At 41.0% G+C, this 19,330-nt stretch overlaps 1 protein-coding gene across 1 annotated transcript; it reads right to left on the reverse strand.

Moving 5' to 3' along the window:
• Positions 1 to 590: 590 nt before the first annotated feature.
• Positions 591 to 18,801, reverse strand: TMX1 (thioredoxin related transmembrane protein 1). Its single transcript, XM_070748642.1, has 8 exons — positions 18,377 to 18,801; positions 11,577 to 11,692; positions 9,379 to 9,424; positions 7,153 to 7,281; positions 6,336 to 6,381; positions 6,063 to 6,164; positions 5,905 to 5,974; positions 591 to 3,610 (listed from the first exon to the last, which is right to left on the reverse strand). The coding sequence occupies exons 1-8, from the start codon at positions 18,562 to 18,564 to the stop codon at positions 3,444 to 3,446; spliced, it is 864 nt and encodes a 287-aa protein (XP_070604743.1). The 5' UTR covers positions 18,565 to 18,801; the 3' UTR covers positions 591 to 3,443.
• Positions 18,802 to 19,330: the final 529 nt, after the last annotated feature.

Raw genomic sequence — 19,330 nt, forward strand, 5'->3', positions numbered from 1 at the left:
TATGCCGCCTCTTATTAATAAGACATAAATTGAACCAGAACATAAACAACACACAAGAAATTGTATGATTACTGACATGATTAATAGGGTTCACTTTGGAAATAATTTAGAAAATATGCCGTTTTCTTCTGCAGCTGCAGTATCATCTTGTGGGGGAAATGAAACTGCTTCAAGGATTGCATAATAAACATAATTGGGGGTGGGAGAGTTTGTGGAAAGGCACTGAGACATTTTCTAGCTGAAGAAAAAGTTGAATCTTGGTTTCCCACATTTTTCTCATATTTCAGCTAGAAAGTAAAGTGAAAAAGGTGTTTTAAATAGACAACCTACATGCATTACATGTCTTTCAATTATTTTTGACTGAAATAAATGGTTTTGTTTTTTTAAATTCCATGGGAAGGAAAAAACACTCTAGAATAATCAACTACTTGAGAGTTACGGAATTAGTTCAATATTCATCTTATTCCTCAAGAGATGCTTTAAACCTTTTCACCAATAATTGTGTCAAAGGAAAACTTGGTATTACGTTCAACTGTCCAATTGAGGATAGTAAAAACAACCTTTAAAGAACAACTCAAGCTACAAATAAATAACATTCCATACATGGAGATAACTTTATTACTTGGAAATGTTTCCTTAATTGGACAAAAAACACTTACCAATTATAATAAACAGATCAGCTCAACAGCTGAATACTGAACATGCTTTGACATCCTTGGAGAATTAAACTGGCTTATCAAAGACTAAACAGATGAAGAGTAATTCCTTCAGCACAGCATAGTCCTCAAGCATAACCCCATGTCACCCATTCTCTCCTGCGTATTTTTTTTTTTTAAAGGTTATTTAAATGCCAGCCCACAAACGTTGAACAAGCTATAAGGACATTTTTTTTAATTTTAGATTGCTTATGTATTGCCTGCTCTGTAAAAAAGACAACTTTTTGCAAAAGGAGAGCACAACAAGGAACAGGTAGGCTTAGACCTTTATCCCCCCACCCCACCCATTGTGTGATAACTTATTTGGCCCAAAGGTTTTTCTCAGTGGAAGTTGTGCTGACCAGAGAGAAATTCTTGCTAGAGAAACTCAACAATAAAATCTAGATGTTTGCCTGCAGGGAAGAGAAGTATCTCCATTTCAAGAAAACCTAAACTAGCTTCAGATTCAATGGAGCTCTTAGGAGCAACAGCAGCAGATGAGCTGCTTAGCAGAAAGCTGGGAAGTTAGCAGCAATTTCCCATAGACTGGACTGCACAGAATGAGGCCAGACTGCTTTGCAAGGACACCTACTGATTCTCCATACAGATCATGTTAAAGCAAATATGCATTCATTTCAATGCTTCAGCATGGAAGTCCCAGTTGTCAGCATGTGGCCACTGTTGAAACAAGAACAGATGCCTGAGAAGCTTGTTTCAATCAGTTAACACAGTCCCGGTTAATTGTACGACAAATCGACCAACAGAATGACCACTTTCCATATCCTTTTTTCGGCGCTGAATAACAGCAACAATAGCACTTATATACCACTTCACAGTGCTTTTACAGCCTTCTCTAAGCGGTTTACAGAGTCAGCATACTGCCCCCAACAATCTGGGTCCTCATTTTACCGACCTCGGAAGGATGGAAGGCTGAGTCAACCTTGAGATGGTCAGGATCCAACTGCTGGCAGTTGGCAAAATTAGCCTGCAATACTGCACTGTAACATCCGCGCCGCCATGGCTCTTCAATGCAAACATTCTTAAAAGTTCATATCACAGCTGGGGGTAGAGAGGAAGAAATATTAACTGAGTCAAGTGTCTGTGGCAGAGGCAAACACGCCTATATAGAGCCAAAGAACCTGATTCCCAATGGCTGGAAAACCTTTTAAGGAAACAGGCAAACCACAAGCAAGCAGGAGAAGAGATGGATGTTTACTGGCCAGCATCTGACTTTAAACATCTTTGGAAGAAAATGTGAATTATTATTTTTTGCCCATACAGAAAATACAAATGGAAAAATAAGCAATGCTATGGTGTATGAGTTCCCCTTTACATACATGAAAACTTGGTCAGGGTTCAGAAAAGAACGACAAGTAATTCCTAACTTTCATGAGAATATAAAGAAAGGTTTAAGAAGGGAAAAAATAGTATTTTATACAAAACTAAATTGCTCTAAGCCTGCTTCATAAGCCAATTGAACTGTATTCTACTTACCAACTAAGGCCACATACCACTGCCTTTGCAAGGAAATATTCTGTTTTTCTAAAGCTTTTGAAATCTAAATATATTTTATTAAAGCTTTTCAAACGTACCAGAAAAACTTGTGGTTTGTCACCATAATAGGTGGTTAAGGTAGACTAGCCAGCTATGTCAAGTGGCCATTGAGTCTTCCTCCTTGAGGACCAATTTTGATCAAGCAAAACTATTGGCAAAGTGACTTTTTGGGGGGGGGGGAATGTAATGCCAGAAAACTTTACGTGTGAGAACACTGTCTCTTAGGAAATAAAGCTAAAAGGAAACAGACGAAAATTGATAGCTGGCAGAATTTCTTGATTTTGTGATATGCTGATGGAAGCTGCTGCAAGAATCCACATGTCCTTTAATACTGATAAAAATAAGATTTTATTCAAAGATCTAAGCAAAAAGTACCCCCCAGGGAAAGAAACTGACAACTGTGGTAACAGTGGCATTAGTCTTTAAGCAATTAGAAATAAGAAACCAAACTAACTTTACATGATTACTTCTTTTTCCTGCCATTAGCTTGATGTACCTAAGTGGGTGAAGTTCAGGCTAGGCAAAAGGGATACTTTGGGTTCTTTCGCTTTTGAACAATAGCCTCTCATATAACAACCTCACATAAAAAGCAATTTAAAACAATTTAAAACAGAAACCAAAAAACTCTTTGCCATGGGATCCACATTTTTTGAGAATTAGCTGCTGTTCAAACATCTTGGCTTCAACTCTTCCTGGGTATTCAAAATTAGCTAGAAGGTTTTTTTTTAATTGTTATTATTAGTCAGAATGAAAAAGGCTATTTGTAATTTTATACTTGTAAAAGCAAGCCAACTGTAGAAGTAACTTCTTGAGTTGGGATCCAAACAAGCATTTTTCCTCCTGGGTTATTTCTACATGGAGAGAAAGGCTTCATCTGAAGGGATCATCTTGTTTCCCTGGCATTGCAGACTGGTAACTCATTCAAATTCTGAAATTCACTGTGCCATAGGCAAATTTAATCCTTTTCACCTCCCGGGCCTGTTCCAGGGAGACAGGTAAAAGCATTTCTGTCACACTTTAAACTTGTCCCACTGAAAGATTCAGGAACAATTTCCCACCATCTCAAAACAATTCTGAGTCTTGGTTCTCTTGGGAGGTAGAAGAGGAGGACTTGCCCACCTCTCCTGCCCACCTGCATATTTGATCATCAGGCATCCAGCCAAGATCTCCAGCAGATGAGCCTGCTGGCAAGAGCTATGACTGCTCTGCTTCAGAAGATGGTTTTGCGATGCGTTGCCTCACTGGGTTTGGTGGAGGAACAGGGTACCATGGATCTCCATGATCCATTCCACTATCAAGATTGACTCCGTCAACTCCTTCACCTTTTTTTTTCAAATGTTGAGCAGATTCTTGTGGCTTTCCTAAAAAGAGAAGAAAATTCAGCATTGCCATTGATCTCTTTAAATCAGGGATGTCAAACTCAAGGCCCGGGCGCCGGATCTGGCTCGCAGGGCTGCCCTGAAAATCGCAAAGGACCTGTACACGGTGCCGCTGTTAGTGAAAATGGAACTTATGAGGGCCACAGGCTGCCCTCTGTAGGTCTGTTTTCACTGGAAGATGGTTGTAGGGGGCAGTTGTAGCTGAAAATAAGAGCTCAAGAGCCCATTTTCTCTGGCAGTGTGCTTGGCCCCACAAGCACCCTCGACATGAGTGACGTCGAGCCAGCCTTGGTCACTCTGGCCACGCCCCCCCCCCCCCCGAGGTCAAACACAACCCTGATGCAGCCCTCAGTGAAATTGAGTTTGATACCCCTGCTTTAGATGATAAAGGAGCAGGGTGAACAATCCACATCTATGATGAACAATAAAGAAGCAGGTGAACAATCTGTACCCACTCTGATCAGGTATCGCAGTTTCCCAGAAATCATGTTGCCCACTTTTAAGAAAAAGGTTGGATTGCAATTATCATTAAACTCAACTAGCAAATCTTACGTTGGGACTGAGGAAGATAACAATCCAACTTCATCAGGAGCCCAAGTTTAGAAGCAATCATTTTAAAAATGAAATCTGTGTGGGATTTAAGCTTCATTAATAATAATTATTAATAATAATTTATTAGATTTGTATGCCGCTCCTCTCCGAAGACTCGGAACGGCTAGTATTACATTCCAGTCCTGTAGATGTCAGGCAGCAAAAAGCAACTTACAGAATGCCTTCAGTGTTTTTAAAGGAGACCATTAACATTAATTTGGTTTTAAATTCATGCCAGTGGAAATCTACTCGTAGGAAATTTTCACTGAAAGATATGGATTGAAGGCAACTGTTTTTCATTCATTTCCCTCTGCAATTTTGTGTAATTTTCTCATGTTGCTTCAGATCATATAGAAACACAGAAGATTGATGGCAGAAAAAGACCTCATGGTCCATCTAGTCTGCCCTTATGCTTTTTCCTGTATTTTATCTTAGGACGGATGGATGTTTATCCCAGGCATGTTTCAATTCAGTTACTGTGGATTTACCAACAATGTCTGCTGGAAGTTTGTTCCAAGCATCTACTACTCTTTCAGTAAAATAATATTTTCTCATGTTGCTTCTGATCATCACTCTAGAACTGGAGAAGTGGATGACCCTTAGAATAGAGGTCCTGAAGGTATAAAGGAGACAATAAAAAGGGCTTCGTTTTCCCTCTGTGAACGATAGGGAAAATACCAGCTCCTTGTTCTAGAGAGACAGTTGCTGTAATAAAGTGGCTGGATCATAATTAGGCTTCAAATCTATCCTGTACTATGGATTGGGTGACTTTGGGCCAATCTCTTTTGCACCACATAATTCCTAGAATTTGCTATGTTGATAAAATTAAGATTCCCAAGTACTGAATTCATGGAGAAAAAATAGGATATGAGTCTAAGAACAGAGCAGCAAGTCTGTGAACAGAGCAGCAAGTCGGGATTCACACTATTGCATGGGTAAGATTCTGACATGAATTTTGCAAGGATAGGTAACACGTGCCAATCCTACATAAAAGGGTGGGAAAGAACTGGTTGCTAAACCCCCTCAAGAGGTGAAATTTACTACAAGACTAATATTTGTTAAACTTTGCTATCCAATTGAGTCCCGCCCAAGGGAATTCCATTACTTCTTCTGACTTTGCATTCTTTTTCATGAGGAATACGAGCTTTAGGCCTCAGAGAATCACTGTTTAAAGTTGCATAACCTTGCTAGAAGCAGAAAATTAATAGTTAATTTTTATTAAACTTGGGTGAAACTATTCCCTCCTTGTTTGCTGTTCAGACAAAATCAGAAACCTTCTGTGGCTCTTATTGATCCCTTGAACTGTTATTTAAGATCTCAAACCAGACATAATAGCACTTCTATCTCCTTTTAAGCAAACAAAAGGGCCTCCCTCCCTTTGTTCTTGCTGGTTTAGGAATAAGATCTAGGACGGAGCACAGAGGTACAGTTGACCACTGAGTGGTACTATTAAAAGTGGGTAAGGCTAAGAGAAATACAGTTAGGTGCCATTATTAACAGGCAGTTTAATTAGTCAGATGTTTTATAATTTTGGGAAAGCTTGAGTAACATACTAAGGCAGGAAAATAAAATGAAAGATAAAACCACATAAAGGTGACAATTTCAAGACTGGCTCAATGCCTAAAGCTCTCTTTTCTTGTCTCAATTCGAGAACAAATGCACTTGGCATGCAGCAATATACTTACTCTGATGTGGGTGTTGGTAGGGCCTTTGCTTTTTAGAGGGACACACACAATCGGCCAGAAACACCATGATCTGAAAAGAAAACCAACATTCTTCAGTGCTGCATTCAAGCTTTATCTTCCCCTTCTAATTCTGAGTGCAAAGAGACATGTTTACTTACAAGGCCTAGCAGCAGCCCCGAAAACAAAGTTACAAGTGCAAAAATTGCATAGGATCCCCAGTTTGGTATACCAAGGTTTTCTGTGAAATAAGTGTGACATTGCTGAAAGGGGGGGGGGGGGAACAAATTTTGAGAATTAATACAGCAACTCTGTAAGCTGCCTGGAATCACCATGAATGAGTTGGCAGCCATACATACATACATATATAAAATAATAAATACATAAACTCGAACTTAATCTCCCTTTAACTTAGAGGAAGATGTGGCACGTACCCTAATCCACATAGAAAGCTGAAATAAGGCAGACATGCTGCTCATCCTGTAAAAAATACAAAAAAATATATATAAAAGGATAATTGTACATCAAAGAGGCAAAAAATAAAATTTACAATTAAATAACTTCCTTTTCTTTTCAAACCTAAACATACCCAACTCTTCTTCAAAGGATTTCTAGTCCCCTGATCAGATTAACTGGCTTTCTTTCTCTGAACTTATTCTATTTTTTTTAAGTGAAGTGCTCATTACTGCACGAGTACATGAGGTGGTAGTGGACCAGTATAAAATAAAATAGAACAACTATCTATGACCTATTTTGTTATCCTAAGCTTCTTATAGGAAAATATTGAAAATACGAAATAACCAGACTCAATTGAGATCATAACTGTTTTCAGAAATCATTAGTTCAATCTTAACTTGATCTTGGCTTCATAAATGATTAAACTTGATGAGGGAGGGAGGGAAGGAGGGGGAGATAGATAGATAGATAGATAGATAGATAGATGGATGGATGGATGGATGGATGGATGGATGGATGGATGGATGGATGGATGGATGGATGGAGAGAGAGAGAGAGAGAGAGAGAGAGAAAGAAAGAAAGAAAGAAAGAAAGAAAGAAAGAAAGAAAGAAAGAAAGAAAGAAAGAAAGAAAGAAAGAAAATATTAAAACTTCCCAAGTAACTTGCCTAAACCAGTGCGTATGACTACAGTGATGATCTGTAAATTAACTGGCTTCATATAAAGTCAGAACTCAAGCTTTAACATTTATTTCCCAAGCCTTTTAGGGAGCAGAAACATTTCTGCTGATACTTACAAAAATGAAGATGGTCCAAGCCATGAAGAAATAGGCTCAACAGACTTCCATTCTTGCTCACTGATAAAATTGATGAAGTCACTTTTAGTTCGGGGACCTTGGTACCGTCTAAATTCCCCATCTTTACAACTGTTGAAAATAAGAGTAATAATACTGTAGACATGATCATTATTAATTAATTAATTGATTGATTGATTGATTATTTCATTAATTCATTTAATGTCCCGCCTTTATTACTTTGATAAACAAATATTCCTTCCCCCTTCTATTTTCTCCAAAACCACTACCTTGTGAAGTGGGTTGGACGGAGGGAGTCACTGGTCCAAAGTCACACAGTTGACTTCCATGCCTAAGGTGTGACTACAAATCCTGGTCTCACAGTTTCTAGCTTGGCGTCTGAATGACTACACCAAACTGGCTCAATTACCATGCTTGGTCCAATACATCTGTGTTGAATGCAATCCGCTTACTAGATAGACTTTCAATTTACATTCCCTCAAGTGAAATTTGTTTGGTTAATTTCCCTAGTGATCTTATGGCATGTGTGCCACAGGTGACACATGGAGCCATATCGGAGGGGATGCGAGGCGTTGCCCTATGTCAGCTCCAGTGCACATGTGCACACCAGCCAGCTGATTTTCAGCCTTGGGCTAGGCCATTTCGCCCACAGGAGATTTCAAGGAAGCTTCCCTGCAGCCCCTGAGTGCAAAAAACTGCCCAACGGGCAAACCGGAAGTTTGGAAAAATGGACTTCCGGTTTGCCCATTGTGCTGGTTTTTTCACTCCGGAGACTTCAGGAAGCTTCCCTGAAGCCTCCGGAGTGCAAAAAAGAGTACAACGGGCAAACCGGAAATCCGTTTTTTTCCAAACTTCCGTTTCACCTGTTTTTGCACTGTCCTAGGCTTCAATGAGGCCTGTGCGCAGGAGGGGGGATTATGTGCAGGCGCAGGGGCAGCGCAGAGGGGGTGCATAAGCATGGCGGGGGGAAGGATTGAGTGTGGGCACTTGCACACACACATCCTTTTGGCATGTAGACCAAAAAAGATTCACCATCACTGCCCTAGCATCTCAATCCACTGAGATAGACAATTTTTTTTAAAACAATGATAAAGAAACATAGAAACATAGAAGTCTGACGGCAGAAAAAGACCTGATGGTCCATCTAGTCTGCCCTTATACTATTTTCTGTATTTTATCTTAGGATGGATATATGTTTATCCCAGGTATGTTTAAATTCAGTTACTGTGGATTTATCTACCACGTCTGCTGGAAGTTTGTTCCAAAGATCTACTACTCTTTCAGTAAAATAATATTTTCTCATGTTGCTTTTGATCTTTCCCCCAACTAACTTCAGATTTTATCTCCTTGTCCTTGTGTTCACTTTCCTATTAAAAACACTTCCTGGACCTTATTTAACCCTTTAATATATTTAAATGTTTTGATCTAATGATTGGGACAGTGTTGAGCTACCTGTTCTAAGAAAAATGTGATAAGTGCAGTTTTATACCCCTTCATTTTTTTCTGCCTTTGAAATATTACATTTAGCAACAATAAAAAAAGTTTTGTAATATCATCTTTCCCTCCCTCCCCCTCTCTTTCCCTCCATCTCTACCCGTTTCTCTCTTTTCCTCTCTTCCTTCTCTTTTACCTCCCTCTATTCTCTCTCTCTGCCTCTTTCTCTCTTTTTCCCTTTCCCCCTCTCTCTTCTCCCCCTGTCTCTTCCCTTCCCTCTCTTTCCCCTCCCTCTCTCCCCCCTCGGAGGGGGTGGGGAGGAGAAGGAACCTCTGAACTGATGGTGGGTAGTGGGAAACTGACGTCCAGAGGCGACAAGCCCAGGAACAGCGTGCTGAAGACCAGCTGGTTGGTGGGGAAGCGGGGCATCATAACACTGGCAGCTCTGCAGAAAAAGCAACTGACATCTCTCATACTTTTTAATCACCCATCTCCCTCCACCTTACCTCCTCCCTTTACTGCTAACAGGAAAAGTTTATTATGTAATAATCTATTACTAGATTATGAATGACAAAATGGAACTAACATTCCCTTAAGTTTCATTCCCTTAATTGATTTTAAATTCTAGGTCTTTTATCATCCTCCAAACAGCTACTTTCACTGAAGTTTAAAACTACAATAGAAAAACGTGAGATGCTGAAGTATTTTCCTATTTTGCTTTTGAGGCAAAAAACTCAGGTGTTATAGCAACTCAGTCGGTTTTAAAGTACTTACTGGTAAATGGTGGGAAGTGCTGTTATGACAAATCTTCCGCTTAGTCCTATATAAAGATCCAAAATGATGGTCAAGAGTTCATTATGGTAGATGTATATCAAGATAATCAGTCACAAATACATTAACTTTGCTCATGTTAAATGTCCTCATTTTAATTATGCATACAATTGCAGGTGACTTTTTAAGAAGAGATAGAGGTTATAAGTAATGTGACTGTAGACCGCACAATGCCATCCCATCCCCAACATCCTACAAACAATATATTACTAACAGCCATACCCAGAACTCGATCAGTAAAAACATGTTTCTTATATATTATTAGTTACATTATTTTTAAAATGAAAACAGGCAGACAAAAATGGAATTGCTCAGAACTATGCAGATGAAGAAATTAATGTTTCATTTTTCAAACATGTTATCAGCCATTACCCCATTCAGCTTCTAACACGCTACTGAAGTGCTACGCTTTGTTACCAAACTATTACATTATTCAACTTTCCCAACACAAACATATCTTGCTATTTTCAAAGTTGTAACAATCGCCCCACACAAAGGTTTCAGCAAACCAACAGTTGTTATTGTTTCTTTATCACAACTAAAATTGGAAGTGCCTATGCCCATGTATTTTATTCCAGGCTACATAGTTCAGGACAGAGGAATAATTTTGAATGCAAAACTTTCCAGTTATAACCCTTGCTACTAATTTTATATCTCATTTAAAGGACTTTTGTTCCAAAAGACTTTCCTCATCAGTTTGTCAACTAAGCAGAGGGCTCAGAGGGATAAAGCGGAGAATTTATAGTCCTATTTTATCTACCCTCAGTGCAGGATTGCTATGCTAGTAGTCCAATCTGATTCCTGAAAAAGTTTCCAACGTTAATTTACCATATATTACAGAGTATAAGAGGCACCCTTTTCCTCCCTAAAAGAGGCCGAAAGTTTGGGTGCATCTCAGTCTGAATGTAGCTTTTTTTGAAGTTTTTTTCCCAGCCCTAATGAGGTGCTAATTGGCTTGCAGGCTCTTTCATTGTTACTCTCTCCAAATAAGGTTTTTTAAGCCCTAACCAAGGGATTATACAATGTGTTAAAGCTGACCAGACTAAGGACACTAGCCAGATGAATACTTGTAGGCAGATTTCCCCCCTCCATTTTCCTCTCCAAAAACTAAGGTGCGTCTTATACTCAGAAAAATATGGTACTTCTAAGAAATTCCCAAAACATTTCTGAAGAATTGTCAGGATCCTCAGAACACAGCTTGAAGGTATCTGATGGAAAAAGCCTGAGGCTACATACACATTGCATCACTGAATGTAAGTTGGCATTAGGAAAGATGGGCAACGTATGAAACTAAAGGTTTCCCCTATCCAGTGGAGTCCAAAGTGTTGTGATTTATCTCTATTTCTTAGCCAAGGAAGCCAGTGTTGTCCAAAGACACTTCCATAGTCTTGCCAAGGTGCATGGAATACTATTATCTTCCCACTGAAGTGAGACCTATTTATCTACTTGCATTTACATGCTTTCGAACTGCTAGGTTGGCCGGAGCAAGTAATGGGAGCTCACTACACCATGCTCAAACCTAGGTAAGCTAAGCACTGAACCACTGAGCCATTGTGCCCCTATGGACGGCATAGGTTGAATAAATCAATAATAAATAAAAGTACTGAAGGTAAATTTCAGGTTGGAGAAAAACCTTGCAACTATTATTATTAGCATATAGCATCATTACATTAACTAGGAGACTATAATGCTAATGAGATTAGTAGTTTGCCTATTTACCACGTCTATTAACTATATGCTTGCACACTTGCCATGGTGCGCCACAGGAGGGCAAGCTGGCTTTGCACCAGAAAGATAAACAGCTCTTCCTGGAGCAGCATTTGATTCCCTCCCCCTTCTCTGGAATTGCTTCACAAAGGGGAGTTGCAACAGGGAAGGTTTAGGGCCAGCGGAAATCTGCTTGCCTGCACTGCCTGCCTCAACTCATCTCTCCACTAAAGTGGTAACTATTTATCTATGTGCATGGAACATCTTTTTTGAACTGCAGGGTAGGCAGAAACTAACTGATGGGAGTTTATCCCACTATACAGTGCTAGGGTTTGAACCGATGGAACAGAGACCATCTCTAACATGATTAAGCTACTGAGCCATAAATAAATCATATTTTATGTTATTCAATTCACATCGGAAGAACAACTTACCTGGCTGCTCTGTTACATCCACTTTGGCAATGTTCACTTCAAGATCCTCGCTCCATTCAGCAAAGCTTTCCCATTCTGGCTGTAAATTCTGACAGGCAGGACACCAAGGAGCATAGCTGAAAAATAAATGCTATATAATCAATTGTTACAAAGGGGGGGAAAAGAGAATAAAAACTGGAGACATCTTGGAGTGCATACTTGCTATATATTAATATGATTTATGAAAGCTGTAGTGACAAACATCTATGATAGTAGAGCAAACCTGGTTACAATATAAGAAATATTCAAGATTAAAAAAAGGGGGGGGAATTAAGGGAAGAACCAATAACCTACACACAAAACTATAGCTTGTTCCTTGGTATATCTAATTCAATGGATCTAAAGTTGTGATGGATAAAAGAGTCGTTTTGCTCAAGAATTTCAACTATTTCCAACTAGTAATATTATGGAGTGAACAAACCATTGAGAATATAAGTGTGGAGCTGTGTAAAATAACTGATTCAGTGACTTTCTCAGAGGTGTTACCGGTTTGTGGCCAAGAGGATAAAACAATGTGTATCAGAGAGTTTAATGTGTGGTTAAGGCAGTGGTGTAAAGCTGAAGGTTTTGGCTATGTAAGTCATGATGTCAGTAGGTGGTCTAATTGGGAGTTGTTTAAGAGGGATGGTTTGCATCCATCATACAGAGGTACCCAGGTGCTCGGTGAGGAATTCAGAACTTTTTTGGACAGGCATTTAAACTAGGTAAAGGGGACAGAGATGTAACTGATGTGGGTGATTTCTGTCCCCGACCAATGAGGATAAATCAGTTTTTGGAAGCTTATGAAAAGGGAGCTGCAAATAAAATAGATGTAGTTGTTGCTGATAAGGGGCAAACTAATAATGAAAATAATGTTCTTCGGGTAATGTGCACGAATACTCGAAGCTTGAGCAACAAGCTCTGTGAGTTAATGGCCATAATATCTAGAGATAATTTGGATCTGGTTGCCATAACTGAGACATGGTTTAAGGATTCTAATGAATGGGAAATATCCATACCAGGATATACACTGTATAGGAAGGATAGAATAGAGAGAAGGAGAGGTGGAGTAGCCATTTATGTTAAAGAAAGTCTAAAAACAACACTAATTCAAAATACATGTCAAGATCTGGAGACTCTCTGGATTTGCATGCAAAATAAATAAGGTTCTGTCATTAGAATTGGGGTGATCTATAGGCCTCCAGGGCAATCTGAGGAATATGACAACAAGATGGTGGATGAAATTACCCAAATGGCACTAAAGGGAGATATTGTGGTTATGGGTGATTTCAACATGCCTGATGTTGACTGGAATATCCCCAGTGCGCTTACATGCAAAAGTAAGAATATAGTAGAGGCCTTTACAGGAGCAGCTCTGGCACAGCCGGTTAAGACACCAACTAGAGGGAAGAATATTCTACATTTAGCTTTTACGAATGGGAATTGGGTTTCAGAGGTCAAGGTGGGAGAAAATTTAGGTTGCAGTGACCATCTATGTTTGTGGTTTGATGTAAAAACTCATTGTGAGCAATCCTATAATGCAACCAAAGTATTGGATTTCAGAAAAACAAATTTTAATGCAATGGGGGAATATTTAGATAATGAATTAAAGGGGAGGGATAAAATGGCAGGAGCGAGAACCCAGTGGACTGTATTAAAAAAGGCCATCTTAAAAGCCACTGGACTGTATGTAAGACAAATAACTAAAGGTAAAAGGAAGAAGAAACCGCTATGGTTTAGCAATGATGTAAGGGCTATAGTCAATGAAAAAAAGGCTGCCTATAGGAGGTATAAAGAGTCTGGAAGTATAGCTGATAGGGAGGTGTATAAAATGAGACAGAAGGAGGCGAAACAGATAATATATGCTGCTAAAGCCTCAAAAGAGGAAGAAATTGCCAAATCTGTAAAGAAGGGGGATAAAACCTTCTTCAGATAGATTAGTGATAAGAAGAAAAACTGCAGCATCACGAAGCTTAGTACCGGGAATAATACATGCATTAATGGGAATAAGGAGATCGCTGACCATTTCAATAGCTACTTCTGTTCAGTTTTCTCAAAAGACACCTTACAAAATAATACTATAGAGGGATATAGCATTGCTTCCAGCTGTACGGATTCAGCTCCAGTGATCTTAGAAGCCCATGTCTTAGAAGAACTTGAACGATTAAAGATAAATAAGGCAATGGGTCCAGATGGCATCCACCCCAGAGTTCTTAAAGAACTCAGATCTGTCATTGCTACCCCCCTGACTGATTTGTTTAACCAATCCTTGTTAACAGGAGAAGTTCCTGAGGATTGGAGAATGGCCAGTGTTGTGCCTATCCACAAGAAGGGCAGTAGAGAAGAAGCTGGTAATTACAGGCCAGTTAGCTTGACATCAGTGGTAGTTAAAATGATGGAGACTCTACTCAAAAAGAGGATAAATCAGCACTTAAAAAACAATAACTTATTGGACCCAAATCAGCATGGCTTTACTGAAGGCAAATCATGTCAGACTAATCTCATTGATTTCTTTGACTATGTCACAAAGGTGTTGGATGAAGGTGGTGCCGTGGATATTGCCTACCTGGACTTAAGCAAAGCCTTTGATACGGTTCCACATAAAGAGCTGATAGATAAATTAGTGAAGATTGGACTTAATCCCTGGATAGTTCAATGGATTTGCAGCTGGCTGAAGCGTAGACATCAGAGAGTTATTGTTAACGGTGAGTATTCTGAGCAGAGTCAGGTTACAAGCGGTGTGCCACAAGGGTCTGTTCTGGGTCCTATTCTTTTTAATATGTTTGAGTGACATAGGGGAAGGTTTGGTAGGGAAGGTTTGCCTATTTGCCGATGACTCTAAAGTGTGCAATAGGGTTGATATTCCTGGAGGCGTCTGTAATATGGTAAATGATTTAGCTTTACTAGATAAATGGTCAAAGCAATGGAAACTGCAGTTTAATGTTTCCAAATGTAAAATAATGCACTTGGGGAAAAGGAATCCTCAATCTGAGTATTGTATTGGCAGTTCTATGTTAGCAAATACTTCAGAAGAAAAGGATTTAGGGGTAGTGATTTCTGACAGTCTCAAAATGGGTGAACAGTGCAGTCAGGCGGTAGGGAAAGCAAGTAGGATGCTTGGCTGCATAGCTAGAGGTATAACAAGCAGGAAGGGGGAGATTATGATCCCGCTATATAGAATGCTGGTGAGACCACATTTGGAATACTGTGTTCAGTTCTGGAGACCTCACCTACAAAAAGATATTGACAAAATTGAACGGGTCCAAAGACGGGCTACAAGAATGGTGGAAGGTCTTAAGCATAAAATGTTTCAGGAAAGACTTAATGAACTCAATCTGTATAGTCTGGAGCAGTGTTTCCCAACCTTTTTTTGAGCCGCGGCACATTATTCATGTTTTCAAAATTCTGGGGAACACTGAAGGGGGGGGCGGGGGGGGGGGGGGGCTAAAGAAAAGTTTGGACAAAAAAATATCTCTTCCTCCATTTCACTCTATTTCTCCCTCCCTCTTTCTCTCTCTTCCTTCCTTCCCTTCTTTCTCTCCATCCCTCTTTCTTTCTTTCTTCCTCTCTTTTTGGCTCTCTTTCTCTCTCCCTCCTTCCCTCCCTCTATGTCTTTCCCTCTCCCTCCTTCCCCCCTTTCTTTCTCGCTCTCTCTTGCTTTCTTTCCCTCTCTTTCTCTTGCTTTCTTTCTCTCATTCTCTCTACCCTCCTTTTTCTCTCTCTCTCTTTCTCTCTCGTTCACCACGCCAGCAACAGAGAGAAAAAGAAAGAGCGAGAGAGAGCCGGAGAGAGAGTGGAGTGCGCAGCAGCCATCAGCCTCCTCGCCCTCCCAGACGTCCCCAGCGCCCGGCCTCGCGCTGCCTCCCGTTAGCCCGGCCGAAAGCCACACAGTCCCGGACTCCCGGATCGCTCGCTTCTCCAGCCAGCGCGGCGCTTTCCTGGGCAGATGGCTTTGCTGACCGGAGAAGCGAGTGATCAGGGAGTCCGGGACTGTGTGGCTTTGCGCCATGGAGAGAAAACGGCAGCAGAGAAAAGTCGGCCGTTTTCTCTTCATGGCGCAAAGCCACACAGTCCCGGACTCCCGGATTGCTCGCCCCAAGGCAGGAGGCGGCGGCGGAGGAGAGTGGGCGGATCGGGCGGGCAATGGGGCAGGGCGGAGAAGCCAGGGGCGCGTTTGGCTGGAGGCACCGTGGGGAGGCAGGGGCAGGGAGGTGCGGCAGTAGGTGCCTCCGGCTAAACGCGCCCCTGACTTCTCCGCCCTGCCCCATTGCCCGCCCGATCCGCCCACTCTCCTCCGCCGCCTCTCGCCGCGGCACACCGGTTGGGAAACGCTGGTCTGGAGGACAGAAGGAAAAGAGGGGACATGATCGAAACATTTAAATATATTAAAGGGTTAAATAAGGTCCAGGAGGGAAGTGTTTTTAATAGGAAAGTGAACACAAGAACAAGGGGACACAATCTGAAGTTAGTTGGGGGAAAGATCAAAAGCAACATGAGAAAATATTATTTTACTGAAAGAGTAGTAGATCCTTGGAACAAACTTCCAGCAGACGTGGTAGATAAATCCACAGTAACTGAATTTAAACATGCCTGGGATAAACATATATCCATCCTAAGATAAATTTTTTCGGAGAGGGGCGGCATACAAATCCAAATAATAAATAAATAAATAAATAAATAAAATACCGAAAATAGTATAAGGGCAGACTAGATGGACCAGGAGGTCTTTTTCTGCCGTCAGACTTCTATGTTTCTATAACTCAATAATATAAAGCAGCTTGCAATTATAAAACCTTGATCAACTTCACTATGGCACACATAATTTGTTTTATTAAGCTATATTACTTCATATGTCAATTTGTTAACCTTAATTACAATAATTAAGTAACAGGAAGCAGAGTGCTCTTGAATACTCATGAGGTATCTCAACAACCGAGTGCTAGAGAGGTATATAACATTCCATACATTCACTGTTTCAAGCACAAAAGAGCCAGTTTTAGGAATAATAATAACAAATAAATGTTATTTTGCTAGTCACAAATCATTGGGTTAGGGGGGAGCACAAACAGTGATGCTGATGTGAGGCAGGGACATCTCTTAATTGCCTAGACTGGATGCACAAGGCAGTGACTGAATTGATATATTACACTGAACAAAGGAGAAATGACTAATGGGATATACTGCACTAAACAAAGTGTGGAGAAAACAGGGCATTTAGAGCAGAGGTGGCTTTCAGTAGATTCTGACCAGTTCTGGAGAACCAGTAGCGGAAATTTTGAGTAGTATGGAAAATCAATAAATACCATCTTTGACTGGCTGCGCCCCCATCTATTCTCTGCCTCCCAAGTCCCAGCTGATCAGGAAGAAATGGGGATTTTGCAGTAAACTTCCCCTGGCATGGGTTGGGGGGAATGGAGATTTTACAGTATCCTTCCCCTGCCAGTAGTAAAAAAAAATTGAATCACACCACTGATTTAGGGTTTAACACACTGAGATACCAGTTTTGGCAAATTTCCCCTTGGGCCATATCCTTCAACAATGGTTACTTTTAAGATAACATGTGAACTGTTGTGGGTGTGCCTAGTTACACCCACATCACATCAACACTCCATGACCTGCACTGGCTTGCAATCGGTCTCCGGACACAATTTAAGGTGTTGGTTTTGGGCCAGAGTATGGGACCATCTTCTGCTGCATACCTCCCAGCAGCTGATTAGAAACCACAGAGTTGGCCTCCTTTGGGTCCCGTTGACAATATCGACTGGCGGGGCTGCGTGGGAGGGCCTTCTCTGTAACGGCACCCTCCTGGCCTTCCGTAAAGCTGTGAAAACCTGGCTCTGCCAACAGGCCTAGGGCCATTGAGAAATACCACATAGCTCCGCCCAAAGAAGAAATAAATGATTTATTTGTAAGAGTTTTAATTGTTTTTGCGTTGTTTTTAATTGTATACCACCCAGAGTCCGGAAGGAGTTGGGCGGCTTATAAATCTATTAAATTAAATAAATAAATAAAATAAATAAAGATACATGGGCTCCATACCCAGTCTCCATTCTCCAACCCCACAAATCTTTAACCTTAGATTATCTATAGTTGACTTCTCCCCTTTTCTAAGAGGTTTGTAAGGGGTGTGCATAAACACACCATTGTGTCTACTGTCCCTCTCCTACTGTCTTTTTTTATCATTACTATCTACTTACGTTATGCTTATACAAATTACTATCCTATACTAGTTCGACAAATAAAATAAAATAAAATACTAAATAAATAAATTCCCCAAGCAACATGTGAGCTGGCTGGGAATTCTGAGAGTTGAAGGGCCAATATTTATTTATTGTATTTATATGTAAATAGCTTTTTAAGTCTTTTTAGCCATATTAATTGGATTTTTAGATGCATTTGTTATATTGTTTTGATATGTTGTGAGCCCCCCGAGACCTCGGAGAGGGACGGCATACAAATCCAATCAATCAATCAATCAATCAATCAATCAATCAATCAATCATATATATGCAATATATCCTAAAATAACCAATATTGATGAACACCGCTCTCGATCATTAAATAGCCAGCCCTAAGGAAGAGATAGGAGGCTCGGGGCATCCACTCGACTTGACAAGCGAAATGGAGCGAAAGGAGAACAAGCGAAGGGTGGAGCGGAGTTAGCCCTGAGCAGATACAGAGTTCTCCTTTCTAGGAGGGTTGGACTGGATGATCTTTGAGGTCCCCTCCCCGGGCACTTCTGGAAAAAAAAGAGCCGCTCTTCTCCGCCCGCCAGAACTCACAATTCCACCATCCACTCGCCCTGCAGCAGTTCCTGCCACGCGCCGTCAGTCAGCACTTTGACTCGATTCCTGCCAGCCAAAGCGGGTCCCGGCACTATAAGCAGAAGCAGCAGCAGCAGCATCGAGGCGAGCGCTATCAGGGCGGACCTCGCTGAGGAGCCACTGAAGGGAATAACGGCCGCCATCATCTCGGCAACTTCCGCCTTGGCAGTGTGCCAAGGAAGCCAATCAGAAAGGATGCCGGGAAAAGAGGCGACTCATCCCTGGGAAGAGTGTGTGTGAGAGGGGGGGGCAGGCGCGCGGGCGGGCATTTCCTCGCTTCCGCTGCCCGTGGTTACGGGGGTCCTTTCCTTCCCGCTCTTGATTGATTTGGAGAACAGCGAACCAATCCACGGCTCGCCTCGATCCTTTCGCCCCGCCCTCCCGTTTCCCCCTTCTGCTTCCCCAGCTTTGGAACGGCTTTTGTGACAGATTCGCTGTCGCTCGTTGGGCGAAGCGACGGAACTCGGGCACCAGACGGGTTAAAATGAATCAGGAGCCGCTTTGGACGATTTATTTATTTATTTTCCATTTCCAAAGGAATAATAAAAACATGACATGATTTAAACATATTTCCCGTGGTATTTTGTTTTTGTTTTTAATTGAAATATGCGTTAGGCATGACATTTCTTCCTTGAGGGATAGGGCTTTTTTGGGGGGTTGGTTGGTTAGGGGTAGTGAAAATGAAATGATTTTAGAATCCTCCCGAATTCTTTTTCCAAATTCTTTTGTGTACACTGAGAGAATATGCACCAAAGACAAATTCCTTGTGTGTCCAATCACAGTGGGCCAATAAAGAATTCTATTCTAATTCCAAATTCATTCTCCTACGTGTATGTGGGACCTTAAGCTGATTGAAGGATAGAAACAAGATTGACGGTAGAAAAAGACCTCATGGTCCATCTAGTCTGCCCT

The sequence above is a fragment of the Erythrolamprus reginae genome, chromosome 1 (assembly GCF_031021105.1).
Source record: "Erythrolamprus reginae isolate rEryReg1 chromosome 1, rEryReg1.hap1, whole genome shotgun sequence".
In the NCBI taxonomy this organism is placed as follows: domain Eukaryota; kingdom Metazoa; phylum Chordata; class Lepidosauria; order Squamata; family Dipsadidae; genus Erythrolamprus; species Erythrolamprus reginae.

Excerpts from the sequence above, each read along its gene's own strand:
- TMX1 (XM_070748642.1), bottom strand. The coding sequence starts at position 18,564 with ATGATGGCGGCCGTTATTCCCTTCAGTGGCTCCTCAGCGAGGTCCGCC. Across the intron at positions 9,425-11,576 it reads GGATGTAACAGAGCAGCCAG|GACTAAGCGGAAGATTTGTC; the intron begins GTAAGTTGTTCT and ends ATCTTTATATAG. Across the intron at positions 6,382-7,152 it reads CTTGGACCATCTTCATTTTT|GATGAGCAGCATGTCTGCCT; the intron begins GTAAGTATCAGC and ends TATTTTTTACAG.